This window comes from Misgurnus anguillicaudatus, chromosome 21, assembly GCF_027580225.2.
Source record: "Misgurnus anguillicaudatus chromosome 21, ASM2758022v2, whole genome shotgun sequence".
Classification (NCBI taxonomy): Eukaryota; Metazoa; Chordata; class Actinopteri; order Cypriniformes; family Cobitidae; genus Misgurnus; species Misgurnus anguillicaudatus.
In genome coordinates this window covers 39,543,273-39,565,454 of record NC_073357.2, presented here as the reverse complement: position 1 = coordinate 39,565,454, position 22,182 = coordinate 39,543,273, and the positions used below count along the sequence as shown (strand labels likewise).

Sequence of the window (22,182 nt, the reverse complement as noted above, 5' to 3'; positions counted from 1 at the left end):
CTTGTACTAAAGCACACCTTATTAATACACAGACACAGATCCTTGATTCAATATGCATAAAATGTCAGAGAACACAGCAGTACCGTTGGCTGAAAAAATCTGCCTGCTTTTACCTGATAGGTTGTTGTGGCATCGTGGCCTGTGTCACTTCCCAACCCGGCAAGCTTCTCCTTCAGCTTATGGTGGGAGCGATGGCGCAAGCAGTACAGCGCCCCAGACATCCCCAATACCATGACAATAAAAACCATGGAGACCACCACCAGAATCAAAAAGTTGCTTGGCTCCACTTGACTGTTTTTGACAACAGGAATTTGGCTCAGCTTGCCTCTCTGAAATCAGAAGAGATAAGAGTAACACAGATAAACATTATGAATTAAACACACACGTTCCACACTTAACATATTGCTCAATGACATCATCATATCGACCACATGGGCACATCCAGCTGGTGGCGGAAATCATACAATACATCTTTCATATGCTGACTGTATTTAAACATCTATTACTTTATATACATAGGCTGACACTTGGGAAGCGAAGGCCCGCTCTACTCTTGTCTTGGCAGGTTAAAACATGCCACCACAGAGCAATTAGGGTCGGTCCACACTGTACCAGCTTGTTGCTAATTAGCCTCCAAGTCTTGGGTTTGGTTGGGATGGGGGAATTGGCTCAGACCTCCAAGTTAATAAAATGGGAGAGGGGCTAAGCTGAGGGGGAGCACCTAAAAGGTCCAAGCCCGCTAACGTTCCAGCGTAGAGGGGGTTGTCAGGCTTGTTAGCCCCTCGGGGGGGAGGGCTGACAGCCGGGGCTAAGCTGCTGGGGGATTGGCGGCGTATTGTTTCCAAATGCCTTGTGAGGGTGAATAGACTGAGGCCTTTAGAATGGGGTTCTGATATTCGTTTTTGGAGCTATCATACCAAAAAGACGATCAGAGAATTGTAAGCCAACTTGCGATCAATTTTTCTGATCGGTATTTTAAAAAAACTACTTTAGATTTTTCTGAAAGCTGATAATCTGCTTTACATTTACTGTATCAACATTAATGACTACCATACCTTGCATAAAATAAATGTAAATTCCTAAAGCATAAAACCTCTAAATCTACCTCAGGTTAAATATACCAGACTATTTAATTACATAAAGAAATCCCCTGTACACAGGTTACACATTGCTGAAAATATAAGCTCCTAATTGTGAGATTTATTAGGAGGTTTAGTAGTTTTCATGGATCAGTTTTTACTCTGATTGTGAGGTTTTTGTTGCAGAAAAGGTTTTCAGCCATCAAACATTACATGGAGAGTGTGTGGAGAGGAGGGCGCATTCAGCTGGAATAGAATCTCCCCCCTCTCTCTCCTTCCCTCCATCTCACTATAGGCTTAGTGCTCTCAATCGAATTACATGAAAAGATCGCCAACATGAAAAGCTGGTTCTGAAAAGAAAATTGTGCTTGGCTAAATAATGTCTGCAATTAATTATAACTAAATAGAATACACGCATTAGGCGTTTGAGCAAAGGACTGGAAAGCGGACAAAAAGGGAAAGAAGATATAAAAGAAAAATTGAAAACTGTTGGGGTTGTCCTGATATGACTCGGCCTATTCCAATTTCGAATGCAGATTACAGAAATTAATGAAACGAAAACGAAAATGAATCATAAAACAATTTTGTGCATTGTTCCCTCATAAAATGTAACAAATCAAAAATAAATCCACTCATTCAAAAGCAAGATTGACAAAAATAAATTATAATCATATATATTTATATAAAATGGTGAATGATAAATGTTTGATTCATAAAAAAACTGTCTTCAGTGTAAATAAGGAATTATTAAAATATGTAAACAGATAAACTACAGGAAGTGTGTTACTTTATTCTGCTATGATTTAAACCACCAACCTATGATAAACCTGCTGTTACAATGAGGAAAACCAAAACATATAAAATGCAAACTGAAATAAAATGCAAACTCTTGTCATAGTGGTAATCTGGAATTATACAATTTTAAACTGTCATAAAAAACAAGATTTGAATTATAATTCAATATAAATCAATATGATATGTCAAATAAAACTTAAATCATATTTAAAATATCTCTTTCTTAAACACATCTGGTCTTTGATGTGGCTTATAAAAAACTGTAAATATACAATTCCTGTAAAAATCAGAGAGGGAAAGAAAAAAGATTGAGTAAAAGAAAAAAAAGCAGAGACAGAATGCTTTATGCTTTTATGGTTTTGTTCTTCTGTGGGGAATAAAATTGGACTTGCAAATTTCTGATTCACAAGAGTCACTGAAGGAAGACAGACAGGTTTGAATCAAGCTTTCATTTAAAAAAAGTAAAGGTAATATAGAAATATATATAGTAGAATATAGAATCTAATAACTAATATAAAACATCAAATATAGAAACAAATGATAATATAAATCTATATTTAAATATTTATTTTTAAATAAAGCATTTTTAACAGATTTCAGGGAAATTTGTCATGTAAATATAGTTTTAATACACCCATAATGAGAGAAGAAAAAGAAAGTTGTTGAAAGATGAACAATAAAAATAAATAAAAAATAAAAAGTCAAAATATAAATGCAAGGATAAACTAAGCCAAAAAGGAAACAATATGTCGCTAGAAAAAATATGTAATAAAGGGTGTGTTTTCAGATTATGAATCTCTGAACACTGAATCTCTGAACGCTGACAAATTTGTAAACTATACATGTACATTTCTTATAATATTAAGTGCTAAGGCAACAACAACATGGGTCTGTATATATGTGCCACAAATAAAATCACTGAAAACCAAAGCAACACCAATCACAAAGGCCACTGGCCTATGTATGACCAAAGATAGCAAATTTCCTTTTTAATCAGTCTGTATTAAGTTGGAAAGTTTTTATTCCACTTCTTTTTTGTTCTCTTTAACAGAAGAAAACAGACATTTGAGGAAGGACAAAAGGCAGATGGATTTGGGTGCCCTGACTGATTTAAATTGGAGGGAACTGATTTTATATTGAGGGAAGGGATGTGTGGAGGAGACAGGGACGGGTAAAAGGTTAAGACAAGGGCCGCCCAGATATCCTTTTCCTTATAACTGCTAGACCTTAACAAAAATAATTTTATTTATTTTTCTTCATACTCTCTACTCTTTAAAATGTAGGGGATATTAACAAATACACTAAACCAAAAGGCAACACATCATGCACGTGATATTAAATAAATTAAAAAGCTGTCTTGTAGTCTTTCTATTTTGCTATTCCTGCATTTCTTTGTGTTGACATTAGTTAAAAATTTGTATTAGTCTAACTTGCAAGTGAGGTGTAAATATTCTTATAGAGTTACATTAAAAATTGCATTTCCATGAATGTACTGTTTTTTCCTGTTGGCACAATAAAAAAAATATTTTGCACATAAGGGAATATATGTAAATGATTTGACTCATTTTATGATTTTAAAAACATCTTTATTTACATCCGACGTTTTGTTTTAAGCTAACTTGCGTGTAAATATTAAATATAAAAATGTTTATAATTATTTACGCATTTATGAAATAAATACAATAAAGGACAATTACAGAATGTGTTTATGAAAGTTTATACCATATTATTCCCACTAATCCTAAACACGTCCACGGAACATCCAGTTAAAAATCAAATGTCAAAAATCAATATTAAAGTGTAGAATTTCAAATAGTCAAATTACGTGGCGGTAAAATCAAACGTAAGAATAAGTTTTTCTTTTTTTCAATTATGTACATCTTATTCTTTACTTTAAGTTATTTCATTTCATCCTCTAAACACCCGTTTTAGTGTGATCGATTACACAGTGTAATCTCCCATCTGAACAGCTAAACATATCCTAACGATCCCCATCTAAACAAGGACAGTGCTTTATTACCCGGTGTTTAAAACCGCGTACTCTGTACCACAGCTCTACACTTACTCGCGACCAATATTAATCTGCAAACCATATTATCCATCATATTTCACACAAAGAATAAGCTTCCATCAACACTTTCCTCTACAAGACGCATTTTAAACGAAACATGTCAGGTAATAGCCCACCGCCATTAAAGTCTTAGGACGGTGACACTCATTATCAGTCCAGATGCATCCGGATGCGCATAAGTTTTAGGTGACGCTTATTGGGGCTTTCAAAGCAGCCCACAGCCTCGTTACATTTATTTCACATCATAATACACATGCACCATTAAAGAACTGCTAGCCCAGACAGATAGTTACCTATTCCCATTGTCGGACAGCGCGTGAGGGATGCTTTTCTCATCTGGAAGCAAGATCCTATTCCGTCTTTCTCCATCAGATGTCCTACCGCAGCTTCCACTCGCAATCCCGCTACCTAACAAAAGTTTTTAGCCTCCCCACTCGGTTCCACATCAAAAAGAAAAAAAACCGCAGCTGTATCGCGCGTATTTTTAACAAAAGCGGAGAAAAATAAATAAGAAAGACTTTAAACAAGAAGGACCGAGGGAGAGAGGGAGACAAAATCTAAATCGTCCGTCACATTTCCCAAAGACTAGGCGAAGCTGCAGTGGGTTGTCTTGTCCTTTGAATGATCATGTGCGACTGAAAGCCAGGGTTTTTTTCACGGAGCCCCTCCTTATATTCAGCGCGATTCGACTCGACTCGCTGTCTGTAGCACATGTCACATCCACTGGTTGCTATAGCGATGCCTCCACATGTTGCCCACCGCTCGCCGGGCGCTAATCAGCGCGCGGGGTACAGGACAGCTTGAATGGACACAGCGCTTGTCACTCATTTGTTCAACTATTCGGGATTTCTGTGCCTGCTGAATTTGATTTTTCTCAAGCTTTCTCCCACGTCTTTAACCCGTTGCAATGCGCCCATTGCGGTTAAGTAGGAATACCATTTTGATTCAAGTTTAGATGAACGCTGTTATCCCACAATTTTTGGTTTTCAGAATGTTTGCAGAACGTTTGTTTTTGGTTACCTTCCTAGACTGTTATTATTAAAGTCCCGAAATAATATCCAAACACACCTTAAATGGGTGCTTACAATGCAATAGATACTTTTTTTTTTTGATTCAAGGAACCTTTAAAATCCAAAGAACCTTTCTGTTTTGCAAAAGGTTCTTTGTAGTTGAAAATAAACTAAAAGATAAAGAAATGGTTCCTTTAAGAACCTTGACTGAATGGTTCTCATATATGGTTCTCACAATTTATTTAAGAGTGAATGGGAACTAAATTCTAAAATTACAGGAACGTTTAGTGCTTGCTGGATTGCTACATTATCAATGAGATGGAGACTCTTGAAGGCAAAAAAAAAAACGAATACTAAATATAACTCAGAAAAAAGAAATTGTTTCAAGAATCAAAATTTTGGGAAGACTATTGTTTGGTTTTGAGGAGGGCAACAGCTGCAGCAAGCAGAGAGGGATTACCAAGTCTAAGGAAGAGAATAGAGAGAAAAAAAGGGGGGTCTTATTTGAGTGTTTGTGTGTGAGAGAGAGAAAGCAATGCAAGCACTCAGAAAGGGAGAGCATGTAAGAGCTATACAACATGTGCCCGTGAGGTGTAAGTGGCTGTGTGCGTCTGTGGGCTGGAGGGGTTTGGGGGGTGGGGTCCCGTCAAACGCAGATGACGAGTCTGTGTTGGGGTCTTCGGTTTATCTTTGGTTTCAGCTGCACTCCTCCCTACACTGTCCCTTGCGTACCCCTCTTTGTCCTACAGCGTGACAGCTGGACTTGGCAGAAATGGGAGAGGAACAAATAAAGTGCTTTGCAAAATCTCTATATCAGATAAACACACCTCAGCGTGAGCGCTGGCCAGACATACTTGCACCTTTAACCTAACCTTTTCTTTATTTTATTTTCTTAGGTTATTGATATTGCATTGACAATTCTGCGAAAGAGAATTATATATACTGTATAATGTATACGTTTTCCTCATTCACTTTCTGCCTATGATCTTACGCATCACAATTTGTGTCCTAATATGCACTGAATCATTAGCACATTTCACAGTTTATGATGCATCAACCATTTGTGTAATTTTCCAACCAACAAAGTCTGATTAACTAAAAATCTAAAAACAGAAATGAATTCATAATAAGACAGCATTATACACTATTGCCAGACAATACGCTATATTTTTAAGAAGACTTAAACCAGAAGTGCTTTGTTACAGTGCCACTCAGTATAAAGAAAGCCATACATGCCTTCGCCTATAGAGAATCCTGAAGTGACTGACAAACAACATTACTATCATTTGATGTTCTTAACTGTACGGATCAATCAAACAGAAAGACGGCAGAAAATGAAAGTGATGTTAAATAGGCATCTGGATATAGGCTGAAGTCAAAGGCTGAGCAACATGCAAACATGCAGTGCCTACAACCATAGTCACACACTGAGCCATCTGTCTGTATCTTTTTTATCAAGTACAGCCCTGTGTCTTAACTGTGGATTATTGAGACAAGTACACAGTTACTGTAGGATGTATGCAGAAAGCCACTTTAGAGACTATTTGCTAGTCTGATGAAACAAATGTTGTTGTGGCAAATTGTCTGATGCTTAAGTTTCATAACATGTTCTGTGTGTACTTGCTCTGCAAAAATACCTACATTGTTTAATTACACTGTTGATTTTTTGTGAAATATCGGTACATTACTTTTAGCTGTGGTTTGCAATTTTGTTCAGTTCATTTTTTAGTTTGATGTAACTAAAGAAAAACTCTATTAACTTGTCTAATCTGATTAACAGGACCCAGCTAAAATGTGAGAGTATTTAATTTTTCACAACAAGTAATAATGCTTTTCGATGTTTTTTTAAAAAAAAAACATGATATAGCATAATGTTTGGTGAAAGAATTGATAAATATTGTACATTCCTGATGACATAACCCATACTAATTTTGCACATTTTCATACCCATAAAAAAGCATTACTCTTTAATAAAGCAAAAAATCAATCAAATTATTTGACTTGGGACACCACTATAAAAAGTTATCGCAACACAAACATACAGTACATATGTCTGATAACATCCTAAATGTCAGGTCATTTGAACACTTACATTTTTTGCTTGTCTTAGAACATGAACCGCCTTCACCATTGATCAGCCAACATCAGGATGTTGTGTGACATTTCCAGAGCATTTTGGAGTGAATTAACTTTACATTTCCTTCATGCATGAAAGAGATTTGGTAGAGGGAAGAAGATGGGGGGAACAACAACCAGTCTCTAATCCATGCTGAACACTGCAGCACTAATTGGCGAGCGCTAACATTTGGCTCGCTATGTCTCATACATATATAAGGCTTAAAGGACTAATTTAGGCAGAGATATGTGTCGGCCATGTCGCTGCAGTATTTGCTGTAGATTAGCTTGTTAAAATAAGCACCCTCATTGTCTGAATCTAGGCTAGAGCTAGACCCATGCCAGGCGGTTCAAAGCTATGAACAAGCTAGCGATCAAGGTAAATGCTACGCTTGTCATCTTGTGTATACGGACTCAGCATGATCAAAACCCGACACACACAACATACGCAGCTGAGTTAGCTACAAAATTACATTGAAAAAGCAAACAAATAAAGAAAATCAAACCATCAGCCGGCACAGTTGCTAAGAATAAAAGCTAATGGAATTTGGAGTGGGAGATCTAAGAAGTATATTTGTGCTGTTTATACAGTTAACGCATGCATAGGACTTATTAATGTTGAAATTAAAAATGTTAGATTGGTACTCAAGACTGAAAAAACTCAGTAAAAGAAACATGATAATAAAAATAAAATTTGTAAAAAAAACATGATCAGGTGGGAAATCTGAAACAGCCCGTCTGGAACATCTCAGTGTTCCAAATTTTGATCGTGTCTTTAAAACAAGCTGAAAACACCTTAATATTTGTGTGCATACGTTCAAAAATATATCATTAAAGATGAATGACTTCCGGCCACTTTGACGCTCTCACTGGTGGTGGTGTGAGTGCACAGTAACAGTGGGTTTACACCAGCCATGTCTGAGGTGTCAAATTCACGTCTACCGCGTCAAGTTTGCCGCTTGAACATTTTGAGTTTACACGCTTCATTCGCACATGAAAGCCACGCATGAAATTCTAGTCATCGAGATGCGGAAATTCGCGTAATGGGAGGGGCTTCTGTGACTCCGCTCTCTTCCTATAATAACGTCACTACTAGAGCAAGCTCCTGATTGGTTAACGCAGTGCGTATTTCCGCCAAAGTTTAAATTTTTTAACTCGCACGTTTCCCGCCACAACGCTCAAATCGCGGCATTCGCGAATTGAGCATTGTTCCCGCGAACTAGATGCACAAATGATGCATCTAAACGCCTCATTCGTGCCGCGAGACCTCCAGACGCGCGTCAACGCGTCTTCACATTGACTTAACATTGAAATCACTCGCGCTTCACGCCTCTACCGCGGCTGGTGTGAACCGTGCATAAGAGGATTTTATGCTACATGTATAAAAATACCCTGTAAGTTTCAAAACTCAACACTTCCTTGTTATTTTAAAAACAACTTTTATTTAACTAAGGTCAGAATACAACTCATTTTTAAATAATAATAATAACCATAATTCCACAAATGCACAGAAGGGGGCGTTGAAACTTTGGGCAGTGGGCGTTTTCTTCCATGTGGCAGATCCACAAAAACAGATTTTTTTTAAATAGAGGTTTAAACATGGTAGATAAAAGTGTATTACCTACTAATTATGACTATTATTAGATGAAAATCTTTCTAACGCTATTACTGGACCACAGAGAACAGCACAAAATAATAAAGCAAATTCATGACCCCTGTAAGAAACTACCGAAACAGAGATTTTAGGAGATCAGTCTGTGACATGGTATTGACATGTCCTGCTGTGAAAACATCCATTGTGCCAAGTCATAAAAACTATCTAAGCTTTGCAATTATTGTTTTACTATGTTGCTGTTGTGGTGAAAAATGCTGACTCACAGTTCAGTCCACCATACTTGGAGCTGCTCAGTCCAATGCCGACAATTAAAGTATTCCCTTAATGCCCATATCAATACTTCTGATAGGCTCTCTTCAGAGTTTAAGAGTAATGGATTTCATTAGCAACAGTGTACTCTCAGGGCCTTCAGCCATACTTAGTATGTTTTACTCTATTAGCAGTTCTTTCTTTTCAAAGATTAAACTTAGAGGTCACTGTGAAATGAAATGTGATGAAATTCAAAGAGCACCTATTATGTGGCTAAAAACAATGTTATTTTATGTATGTAGTATAATATAACGTGTTTGCCTGGTTTGTGATTCAAAAAACATATTATTTTCCACATACTGTACATTATTGTTACTCCTCTAAGCCCTGCCTCCCTGAAACGCATGGATTTTGTGCAAAGCTCATTGTTGTGAAAAGCAATGTGCCTCCGATTGACCAGCTAACCAGTATGATTGGCCGAATACCTCTGACGTTAGCCAGAAATGTTACGCTCCTTACCGTATTTAGAACATCAGCTCGCAATGCAATACTGGAAGGAGTTAAAGGACACGTTCTGTATTTTTACACTTAAAGCCCTGTTTTTAGATTGTTTATGATGAAATAGAACGGTTTTGACTGAAATTTGGACATATAATGCTGGCCCGAGAATTTTCGGGTGTTTGTTTTATCACCTCCCATCTCTACAATGGCTGCATAGGTGCACTGGAACAGTCCTTCCTAAAATGCATTAAACTGTCGTTTACAAAGACGTGAAACTCACCGAGTGGTCAGGGGTGTTCACTGATATGCTCACACAAAAAATCTTAGATTTTCACCAACTCCATTGACTTATATTATATGTGCTGTGAGGTACGGTATTACTCCGCGCCGGGAACATTGTTTGAATTCTTGCAATTGGCAAAGACGGATTATCACCACCAACTGGACTGGAGTGTCAATTATTCAAGCTCTCAACGGAAGAATGTACGAGTGTGAGGCGTTTGGAAAAATATGTCCACAAGTTTACAATGAATGGTAAAACACCTGTTGGAAAGCATCTTTTGCAGTGATTTTTGTGTGAACATATCAGTGAACACCCCTGACCACTCGGTGAGTTTCACGTCTTTGTAAACGAAAGTTTAATGCATTTTAGGAAGGATTGTTCCAGAGCACCTATGCAGCCATTGTAGAGATGAAACCAAAAATTCTCGGACCAGCATCATATGTCCAAATTTCAGTCAAAACCGTTATATTTCATCATAAACAATCTAAAAACAGGGCTTTAAGTGTAAAATACCGAACTTGTCCTTTAATATCTTCCTTCTTTACTACCTTATCAATACGAGCCGAATCTGTTCCAGAAAATGCAGTTCACCAAGTTGATCGATCAACTTTGCCAGCGCGGCTTGAGTAGGACATAACAGATTGGTAAGGTAAGGATACTAAAACATTAAAACCACGTCTGCATGTGATCGTAGAAATGATAAACAAGTGCTACTCTGCACTGAACAAAACTTGCGTTTGAATTATGGTTTAGTCAGTACTAAATAGGGCTGTAACGATATATTGCGTGTCCCATTAAAAAGGCCTGTTTAAAATCGAATCTGCATCGCAATTCTGTGTTTCATGCGCAGCTTGTGCGTGTACTATGGCATTTTGGTCAGTAAGAAGTCCGTTATCAATCTAAAATCATTATGAGTCTGAGTCGTTTATAACGTGCATTTAAAAAAGCAACACTCGTTAAACAAAGTCATTCAAAATATTCTTTATTATTATGAAAATACCTGAAACAATTTGAAGAACAGCGATATAAATATTCCTGTAGACATTTCCTGGAATAGGGTTTGTAACGCTACTTTTTCTGTGGCACAAGTGGCGTTTCTGCACGAGTGCGCCCCCTGGCTTTTGGATGTGGCGGCATTTCACCGTATATCATTCAAATTCATTCATTGAGAAAACGTGCATTAGTTACAGCCCTAGTAGTAAACTTTTAAAATATGAAAAAATAGACTACAGGCTGTATGTCAGAAGCGGGCGGAATTATGATAAAGACGTGTCCACGTCAACCGGCTCAGGAATAAACTGTTGCCTACAATCCGTGTGTTTGTTGTAGTCCAACAAAAAAGATTTACGTTGGAAATGATGACTCACATCATCGTTTACTTTGGGATTTGTGCGTTTTGCATATCGTTAACATGTCCTAATACACACTTACACTCTTGCAGTGCATTTTGACATTTAAAACAACACATGTAAAGCTATGAGGAATTAGATGAAATTCAGTTTTCTGCTTTATTTGTCATTGTTTCTCTTGAGTGAATATGATGTGCAAATAATTGAATTAGATATAGAAAGACTATGAGAGTTTATTGATTCATTAGATGTTTACAATAAACATTGTTTTAGAAAAGTTACAAGTTTTTATTTCGTAATTAAATAATTAAATAATTATAATCTATACCATAAGAAAAATCGTACATTTTTTGCATTTGAACCATGGAAATTTCTTTAGTATAAAACACAGCACCAAACAGAATATAAAGTACCACAATCTCTGTGCCCCACTTTCAACTCAAATCACAATTTGAAATCAATACAACACCACTTCAAACTTGTAAGGTTTGTTTCTTGAAATATGAGGGGAGTTTGGAAAGAAGTTTATTGTTGCATTATGTTTTTGCTACTGCTACTCTCCTCTCTCACAAAGACCAGTGACTCAAATACTATGATGTAAAATTTTGGTATTTATGATGGCTTAAATGAGATTCCCTTAAATTATAGTCCTGCGGATATGTTTAAAAGCAATAGCTGTAAGTATAAAGATAAAGAACGATTACAGTGATGTCATTGTTTATCAGTGATAAATGTGCAATACTGGCTTGGGCTCACAATTCATCTTTGGCTACAAAAAAATTTAGAGAAGGAAGAAAATGGTAACACTTAATTTCGATAGTCCATATAGTTGTAAATTAATAAGAGTTAGTTGACCTGTAGTTGCAAAGTTATTTATTGTTAGTACAATGTCTGAAGTATCAAAATAAAGTTTAACTGAGAAAACTGTATTGCACTAAGATAACTGGCAGACCTTCTACTGTTACTCCAAAACTATAGATATTATTACTTACTATTAATACATAACAGTCAGATGTGCCACCTTGTTCCTGTGTGAGTCTCAGTAGTACTCTCATTCACACATAACAACTTGATATTCTCTTCATTTAAACCAATTTGTATAGCAGATTGTAACTATAACGAAAGACAGTATGAGGTTACGACCCAATAGCTAAAAAAAAGTTGCTTCACATTTTTCGAATGACATAAAATGACTCGGGTTAATAACATTTCACCGATTCCCTGGAAACCATGATGATATTAAGCTCATCTAGCAGCCAGTGTTTACGATGACCATTGCTTCTTTTTTATGATTACCTGCATGTGAATCCACAAACGTATATTGTGACTTTAATTTGTTATCATTTTAAACTATTTGATGAGCTTGGTTGAGTTCTATGGTGTTCTTTTATAGTCATCTGTCTAGGAATCTCATGTGGTAGTGAGGTCTTTTAATCTATTATGCATGGCTCTGATAAATTATGGCTTTTGATTATGGCTATGACCTGATTTTCATTGAAAAACAGCATTCTAAATCATTTTTATAGATCACATTATCTACAAGGTATTATCAATTGGAGCCCTTAGATGAATATATCCAATATTATGAACAATATTATTTGACAACGCATGAGCTTGTGTCAAAACATGAGAGGTGCCACAAGTGCACAGCTGGGCAATCTGAAGTGGGGTTACATGGCATAGATACAGAGAGATGCTGTGGTATGCACCACTGTCCATGCAAAACCACTTTAATGCTGCAATGGTTAAAGTTTACCATCATGCTAAAACAGCCACTAGAAGTGAGCAATTCTTGCTCTCTGGTGATGTAAAACTCTCTTAGCTTGCCTTTACAAGTACAAGTACAAGTACAAGCTAGAAACTATATGCTTTAATACACATGCTTTAAAGGTACAGTGTGTAATTTTTATAAGGATCTCTTGACAAAAATGCAATATAATATACAAACCTACATTATCATGGGTGTATAAAGACCTTTTTATAATGAAACATTATGTTTTTATTACCTTAGAATGACATGTTTTCATTTACATGCACGAGGGTCCCCTTACGTGGAAGTCGCCCTTTTGTGCCACCACGTTTCTACAGAAGCCCTTAAGGGACAAACATTTTTGTCTCCGATGATGACATGTTTTTCCGGTGGCGGCTACTGTAGCTATGCGTTTCAAAAGCGAGAGGTAAGCTGTGGGCTGAGCCGTTGGTTGCAATTTGCAACCTCACCACTAGATGCCGCTAAACTTTACACATTGCACCTTTAAAGTGTGTGGATATGGATAGTCATCACAGGACATAAATGCTTTAGCTTACTCTAAACCTTGCCTCCACTTGGAGGTTCATAAATGCGGTTTCTGCACAAAAGCCACACAACGAAACGACAGCTATAAAATATTTAATCTTCCATCGCTATTTGCATTTGTAAATCACATATACATTAAGTAAGCCAGTCAAGTGTACTTCAGAGTGTCCATTATTTTTCTTCTGCCTCCTCTGTCAACCTTCTCACAAAAACAACAAAAAAGGACAGCAACAATGACAACACAGTTGACAAAGATGCTGGGTAATAAAAAGGTCCCTTCTTTCATCCCAGCACACCAAGGACAACACTTAATTTCACTGTCAAACAAAATACATTTATTAAAGAATGCAAAATATTTAAAAAAGTGCTAACGAAGTTCCTCGTTTGTTAAAGCCTCGCCCTGCCCACCACAGACAACCAAATGCAACACATAAGGCACACATGTTGCTAACTGCAGGAGAGGTCGGTCATTAAAGAGAAGGGTCCATGTGCCAATGCAGACAATAGAAAGACAAAAATAATGGTCACATAAATTTTCATTAGCATCATCATTACGACCGCCCAACCGGTTGAAGAAGACGTTTCCCCTGGCCCAGTCATCGCCATGACAACATTACCGAAACACAGCTTGACATGAATCCTCTGTGTGTGTGCCTGTCTGTCTATCTGGGAGTTTCTCCGCAAGCAGGCTTTCTAGTTGGATGCTTCACCTGCTCTTGTCTATTTTTCCCACTCTCCTTGAGACTGGAGAACAGGACATGGTCAAGAGTGTGGAATGAAGCCAGGCAGGCTTGATCCATCCCCCCACAGTTCCTCCTGACAGGCCGAAACACTAAGACCTGACTCCATGCCAATCACTCTGATCCCAACGCTTAATTACTGCTAATCTAACACAGTGTCACACACGCTAATGATGCTATGGAGCCTTTGTTTCTCCTTCAGTTCACTCCAGCAGACCTCGACCAGACCTAACTGTATCTTAAGTTTACTTAAAAGTCGTTCTCTCATTTCCCCGAGGCAAAAGACAGAGCGCAACTCAAGCTCTGGTGAATGTGTAATGAACCCAGTGCAGCTTGTATGCTGGTATGAATTGATATGAGGAACTGTCTGGATTTATTTTTCCCCTGTTTGGTTCTACCACCAGATACAATATCAGAAGAGTCAGATAGTCAGCAGGTGTTAGTTGTGGAGGTTTATAGCAGATTAAAACAAACTTATCAAAACTGAAACGCTGGCAGTTGAAGAGGTGACAGGACACCAACTAATATATTTTAATATACTGTATGAAGAAATTATGAGCAGACACCACAGACAATCAACAACATCTGATTAGTGCATATTATCATTTTATTACTTTTAATGTTCAGCTCATTCTGAGGGCTTGATTATTTGGCAGTGTTTATTCACTGAATTTGCATGTAAGTGGAATAGCCTTGATGACAGACATACTGTGTGAAAAAACACTCTGAATTAGTAAAGATATGCCTTTAATAATCTAGACGTATGACAAAAATAAATGCGATGTTTGTATACACTATATTTTAATGTGTCAACGCTAAACAGGAACATGTACTGTATAATAAAGCATTGATCATAAAAATAATGAAACTGATTTGATGTGAAGGGTTGCTGATGAATCATATTATATATGCAGAGCGCTATTCACAGCACGCGTCCAAAATTCTTTATAGTGACTCATTTGAAATGGTGAATTTAATGGAACTTGAATGTAAAGAAGAGGGAAGTCCTGTCACTGTCTCTAATAAAGTACTTTAAAGACAAACTCATGAATAGCATAATTTAATGCACCATTCTTCAAAACAGCGTAACAGTGATAAAGGAAGTGTTCAAATAATATGATACCGAATGATAGGGGTCTGCCAGAACATCCCCATATATTCTATATCTGGTGATATTTATGAGATGCAAACTTCAGGTAGTTGATAACTACATACTGTAGGCTATGGGTCTTTAACAGGGGATCTTTAATAGGTGTCCTCCAAATATTGTCAAATAACTAAATTTTTTTTAAAGAAGAATGAAATTAGGCCTAAAATGCATTTATTAAAGTTAAAATGTTATCTGTATGAATTGATAGAATTATTTTATGGTGTGGATAAGATTTATTCTTAAATAAAACATGAACAAATACATACAGTGAACTAGAGAATTTTTATTACCTGACATACATTTGGCAGTAATATTATTTATTTTACTTAAAGGGGGGGTTCAATGTTATTTCATGCATTCTGACTTATTACCACATATATAGAGTTGTTTTCTCATGCTAAACGTAGGCAAAGTGTCAAAAAAGCAGTTGGGCGTGTTACAGAGTATTTCTGTGCCGAATGCACTTCGCCAGGGTTTGTACAAGCTACGGAAAGTTTTTTTTTTGATTACGGGTCCAGCTGACATTTCAGGGCTTTCTATACGTATATTTTTATGGGCACTTCCCCCGGAAAGCCCAGCCCACCTGTCAATCAGCGGGAGACGCTAGAACTTACAAACATCACATCATGCGATAGATTTGTTTAATTTCAAAACTCAACAATGGCACGAATGAAGAAGTGTGTTTTTGGATGTAATGAGAAGAAAGTCAGCCTTATTAAAACAATGGATATAGTTTATTATCTGGGGTAGCAGCAGAGTTTTGTGTGTGTGTTTGATGCGCTGGATTTCATTGAAAAGTCCCGACCGGGTCATGAGTTGCATGCGGTAAGTAAGACTTCTGTCTTATGTTGGAAATAGGCACGTGCATATTATATAAATGACACGAACATGTAGTGAATCATACATTAAACAGTTTTATAGTGTTGCATGACTCGTACTCGCTCCTCCCACGGTACTAACTCCGCCTTCTTTATTTTTTTGTATGTTATCGGAAAGAATCGGTAAAGCTAATCTTTCTTTTAGAAATCTGAATAAAAGACTCTTCGGACATATAAAGGATTTAATACTACTCTATAGGTACTCCAGATTAACATCAGAAATGCAGCAAAAAATCCAACATTGTAAACTGAAAGGGTATTTTAGTTTTAGAACGGTATAAAAATAGATCAAATAAATCTAGGAATATGAAACTTATTATATATGAATAATATTAGAAAATATTCTCCTTAAAACTTAAAAGTCCAGAAACAATTTTGGAAAACAAAAGTCATTTCAGTTTTTTAAATAGAAAAGCACAAAAAAGGTCCTTTAAAAACACTAAAACCCATTCACACAGACCTTTGGTACCAGAAAATACCCGTAAAATTGCCAGACAAGCGTCTGTGTGAACACAAACTTGTCCCGTTAATCTTCTGGGATCGTTGCCGGAAAGAGGACCTAGTCAGATACACGGATAACCCTCGTGTATTATACGCGCGCATCATTCCAACAAAAGTTATGGTTCAGCTCCTTAAAACGAGAGATAACATGCATATAAACATTCACCACGAGAAATGTTGCAAACTATATTGACGCAGTTATCAGGAAATGATGAATGAGACGCATAAACAATGACGCACGTGCCGTAGTGAGGACGCGCATGTCATGGCAACATGAAGTTGGTTCAACTCTTTAAAATAAGGGATTTACAACATTCACGACGAGAAATGTCAGCAAACTGGACTGAAGCAGAATCAGGTAAGTTAGCTCGTCACTTACTGTGTTGAAACGGAGATCATTCAGCAGCATAAAAGAATATCGCGTCACGTGCTCATTTGAGCTATAATAAACGAAAATACCCGGGCGTCATCCCAAGAAGATATATCGTTCAGCTCCTCAAAATGCGGGTTTTAAATGCATATAAACAATCACGATGACAAATGTCTGAAAACTGTATTAAAGTAGAGATCAGGGAGCTCGTGAAATATCCACTCTGAAGCTGAGATCATTAGCATTAGAACGGCGCGTCATGCGCTCCTTTATAATCTTTTCATAAACAAAAATGCACGCGAGTGGTTCTTGGAGAGAGAAATAATATTTAATATGCAAACTTCAGACGCTGCGTAGAAGAGAGGACGGGACTTTTAATAGGTCACGTGTCTTTCCGGGACCATCAGAAGCCGGGTAATCATGGCAGTGTGAATGAATAAAAAATCTAAGGATCCCGGAAAAATCCCGGATGCCTTTCCCGTGTATTTTACGGAATGTCTGTGTGAAAAGGGCTTAAGTGCAGCCACAATGTGGTGAAATAAGTTGTGTTTTTCGGGGTGACGCGACTTCAAATGCTATATCAAGTTTTAATACTTGTGTCACTCATCAAAATTACAGAATGGCGCATGACACATGACAACATTTTATTAGACTTAAATACTGCCAAACAGCAGACACACGGTTAGCGCGTTCCAATTTCTACTTCGCTGCTCTAAACAGTGATTGCTTGTGGCAACGTCCTGTGTTTCAATTCAGAGTAGCGAAAAAGAAACAAGTTCCGATTTGAAACATTAGCTTTAGCGTTAGCTATAGCAGGCATAACTAGGTCTTGTTTAGAAAATGGTATCGGTCTAATGACTTCCTTCAGTTTAACAAACAAATAATTTGATATTAAATTGCAGTCTTGTTATCTTTCTATATTAAACAACATTAATTCAATCTAAAACATTAATTATTAATATATCTCAAACATCCAGCATACAGCTTGGCTTATTCAACTCATTTAAAAAGTGCCTGACGTATTCAGTACCATGGACAGCTCTCTTTTAAATCACAGTGTCTTACTCACTATAATACTGTATGGTATACATTCTCTGAACAAGTCCGTCTAGTTTTAATACTCCTGGCATCAAAGAGCTTCTAAAAGTGTCTGGCTGACAGACTCACAAAGTGATACCTGCAGTGAAAAACAGCAGTTGCCCATTTACTGAACTCCAGACCTGCTCTGCCTCTGACCCCACCAGATCTTACCATGTGACATGTCCCACAAAATGGCACCGAGAGGGAGACCATGCCAGGCTGACATTTAATCCCAAGCACTGTACCCAGCTGTGACCCTGTACCACCCTCGCTCAATGCCTGAGGGTGCTCGCTCGGTCAGTCTATTTTCTCTATCATTCTAGTTTCTATACAAACCCTAACACACAGAGAATGCGAATATGCACCACCAGAGCTCCAAAGACATCTGGTCTAGACCAACATATGACATTATATATCATTCAGATACACTCTGTTGACAATAACTGTTATCAATTGGTTGACTGGTGTGGATGGAGCTGTCTAACGGGATGCTAAAGGTAAGCGCATTTAGCACATTTTAGGGTCAAAATGGATGCTCAAAGGTGTTTCTGAGGTTTGAATCGATAGAGAAAGAATCTGTTATTGATTAAACACTACCACTTACACTTAAGTAAATGATCTTGGCACTTGAAAAACTAAAACAGTATGTAGGAGGGGTGTCTTGTTCTCTCTATAATGGAACGACAATGGCAATGTTTACTTTAAATGCATGTTTTTAAAAAATGCTGCAATTTTCGTAAAACATATATTGTATGTCAGTGACAGATGTAAAAATGACTGCAGGGTGGATTGGGCGTCAAAAAGCTGGTTTGTATTCTATCATGAACCAGCCCTTTCTAATAAACACCCATCGCCTTCTGAAAGGGAAAAGGCAAGAAAGGGAGGTGTAATGAGGGATGGATAAAGGTGCCTACACTTCACATACTATTTGCTTTTCAGCACTCATAAATGAAATAAAAGAACTGCCTCTCACAAGGCTTTGGAGAGCTGCTTCGGGGGTTGATGGGTGGGGGGTGCCTGTGCAGAGCGGCATCAAACGCTCTTTCCCTGACCAAAAGGTCAGACCACGGTAAAAGGTTGCTAGAGTCGCAAGTCCTCCTCTTTTATCCGTCCTCTGGAGCCCTTGCTCCAGTGAAAGAGGAGAGAGAGTCAGGCTGAGCGAGGTTCGCTCTGTAGAGGCCGCTCCGATATGACATTTCACACAGGGTTCCTATACACCAACTACTGGCATTTAAGTTACTTTAAAAAGCAGCCAAACTAGGTTTGCTAAAAGCACGCCTGTTATAAGTGGTGGTTGATGTGAATGCTGAAATTGTTAAAGGCAGTTCTGATCCTCTACTTAAGATTTTAATAATACCCCATAAGACAAGTTAATACACCCGGGCTCTGACAAAAGACATGCATATAAACACACACCTTATCTCTCTCAGGTTCACACAATCTGAATACTGCACACCACATTAGCAGACCAACACCTCATTAACACACATCTTCTTTACACAGGAAGTCAGGATGCCCTCCATCTGTTGTGTGGGAGTGTGGGAGGTTATGATGTCAGTTAATGTTGTAATAATCGCAAAGCTGCTTTAAAGAACTAGACAATGGGATTGACTGACCCTTTGGCTGCAAAGCTGATATATGTAAGGAATAATTGATGACTGGGCATTTAATTATTCGAAAATAATGCACACCCAATGTGGCACGAGTCCTACACAGCAAATTTAGCAGAGTTAAAATTACGGTGTTAACGGAAATATAAAGAGTTCGGAGTTAATTTAACACTGGATTGAGTTAAAACGATTTTATTTAACTCTATAAAAATAAAGAGTTGGTGTCAAAAGAGAGTGTTACCACTTTTTTTACAAATCAACTCCTACAGTGTTTTGTTAGTGGAGTTTGTTAACTCCTAGGGTGTTAAATAGAGAAGACCTCCAACTTTTTACAGCACACACTGAACATGTTTTTGGATGATGCAGTTCAAGCAGAAGATCATCTCTTTCACTGTAAATGGTAAGTAAATGTTCAATAAATAACATTTTGATCAATAACATTTGAGAGTTGTGAGGTGTTGTTTTATATAGTTTAACATTAAGAGTCATGTGTTATTGTCATTATATGAATGCAGCAGTTGAGTTTAGGTCTTAGCCTCAGATGGAGCAATTCATGCTTTATATGCTGTTTAAGTTTAATATATATATTTTTAAATCCATTAATGTGTGCAGGAGATTTGCTTTGGGGACTTTGGAGGAGCGCAGAAATAGGCCTACATAAACATTTCTTCAGACGAAGAGCAATTTTATAACAAAGTGAGTATTTTGTGCAAAACATAAATTGTTTTTTTGCATTTTGTATTGTTTTTAATACTGAATTTTTCCCTTTTATTTTTGTTTTATTAACAGAAAAGTTCAATATCCAGTCTGAAGGTCTGACCGTCGAGGATCATATCACCTCCTTACAGCTACTGGTTCATCATATTCTGCTGTTATTATGTGAAGACCAACATGGATTTTGGATTGAAATGAAGTCAAACTTGTTTGTATGAACTGAAGCATCCCATAAACTGTGTTTACTGTTGTTTTACATTGGGAATGTGCTTTTTAGTTGTCTCGGATGTTAATATGTTAATTTAATGAACACTTAAATGCATGATACATTGAGGACAATTTTTCTGTCATAAATAAATGTTGATCAGATGACATTAAAAAAAAAATCATTAATAGTTTTAAAATGAGAATGATAGATTATACTGCTGTATTGTTACATTTAAAAAACGGTTTAAAATAAAGTTTTTTATCCCAAAAGTACCTTAATATGTTTCTGTCTTTACATTAACCATATTAACACCATATTAAAAAATATAACACTACATTGGAGTTAACAAATTACACAGAGGGAGTTAATTATTAACAAATAAAAAATATTTAACACTGATTAGTGTAAATTTATAGTTAGATTCTTAACTCTGTATAGTGTCAATTGCTAACACTTTCAAAGAGTCAATGTGCCAACACTTTCAAAAGTGTTAAAATAACTCTATTGGGAGTGGACCCCATGAGACACTTTTAAAGTGTTGAAATTAACTCTTATAGAGTTATTCTGAGGTTCCAGATTTTGCTGTGTACACTGATCTTAAACTTATTTGCTTTGTATGTGTGTGTCTCCTAGTTTATGCAACAACAATAATCTTTTATTATTTAAGCCTGCAAGGTTATATTAAAGGGGGCATGTCACAAGACTTTTTTAAGATGTCAAATAAATCTTTGGTGTCCCCAGAGTATATATGTGAAGTTTTAGCCCAAAATGCCATATAAATAATTTATTATAGCTTGTCAAAATTGACACTTTGTAGGTGTGTGCAAAAATGTGCCGTTTTGGGTGTGTCCTTTAAAACGCAAATGAGCGGATGAAGTGCAAACACTGATCACAATGATGGTGGTTTGTTGAAATTGAAACTCAATTGTGCTCTAAATTATTTTCTCTCTCTCCCTCTTTGCACTAAATGGCAGTGCTGTGGTTGGATAGTGCAGATTAAGGGGCGGTATTATTATAATAAGAGCTCCTAATGACATCATAAGGAGAGCCAAATTTCAACTACCTATTTTTTCACATGCTTTCAGAAAATGGTTTGCCAATCATAGCACTTAAACATGGGAAAAGTCAGATTTTCATGCCATGGCCCCTTTAAGACAACAGTCAATCAATGCAGTGTGAAAATTAAAAAAGTTATATATTAAGACATCTAAAAAAAAAGAATTAAGAGCAAAAAGGTCAAGTGTATTGTGATGCATCATAGAGTTTTTCAACATGTCATCATGCATCCTTTAGCAAGCCAAATATGAATTGCAAAATAGCATCAACTAAAAAGCAATGACTTTTATCTCCAGACCCTTAAAAGGAAAAGGGAAAGAGAGAAAGAGTAAAAAAGAGAGGCGACACAGGGTTAAGCTTTGAAGTTCTGTGCAGCACTCTTGGTATTTCAGGATCAATTTATTATCCGTGATTTCATTTCATTTTTTCCTCTTGTGTTACTCCCTCTTTCCCCTGCATTAGGAGGACAACATAATTTGCTTTGATGTCTGTGGCAGAATTATCGTGGCTTC

General features: G+C 37.0%; 1 protein-coding gene across 1 annotated transcript in view; it reads right to left on the bottom strand.

Moving 5' to 3' along the window:
* ptprn2 (protein tyrosine phosphatase receptor type N2) overlaps positions 1–22,182 on the bottom strand; it is a 175,624-nt gene that overhangs the window by 32,337 nt on the left and 121,105 nt on the right. The window contains exon 13 of the mRNA XM_055207009.2: positions 114–329. Within this exon, the coding sequence (XP_055062984.2) occupies positions 114–329 (216 nt within the window). The remainder of the gene's footprint in view (positions 1–113; positions 330–22,182) is intronic.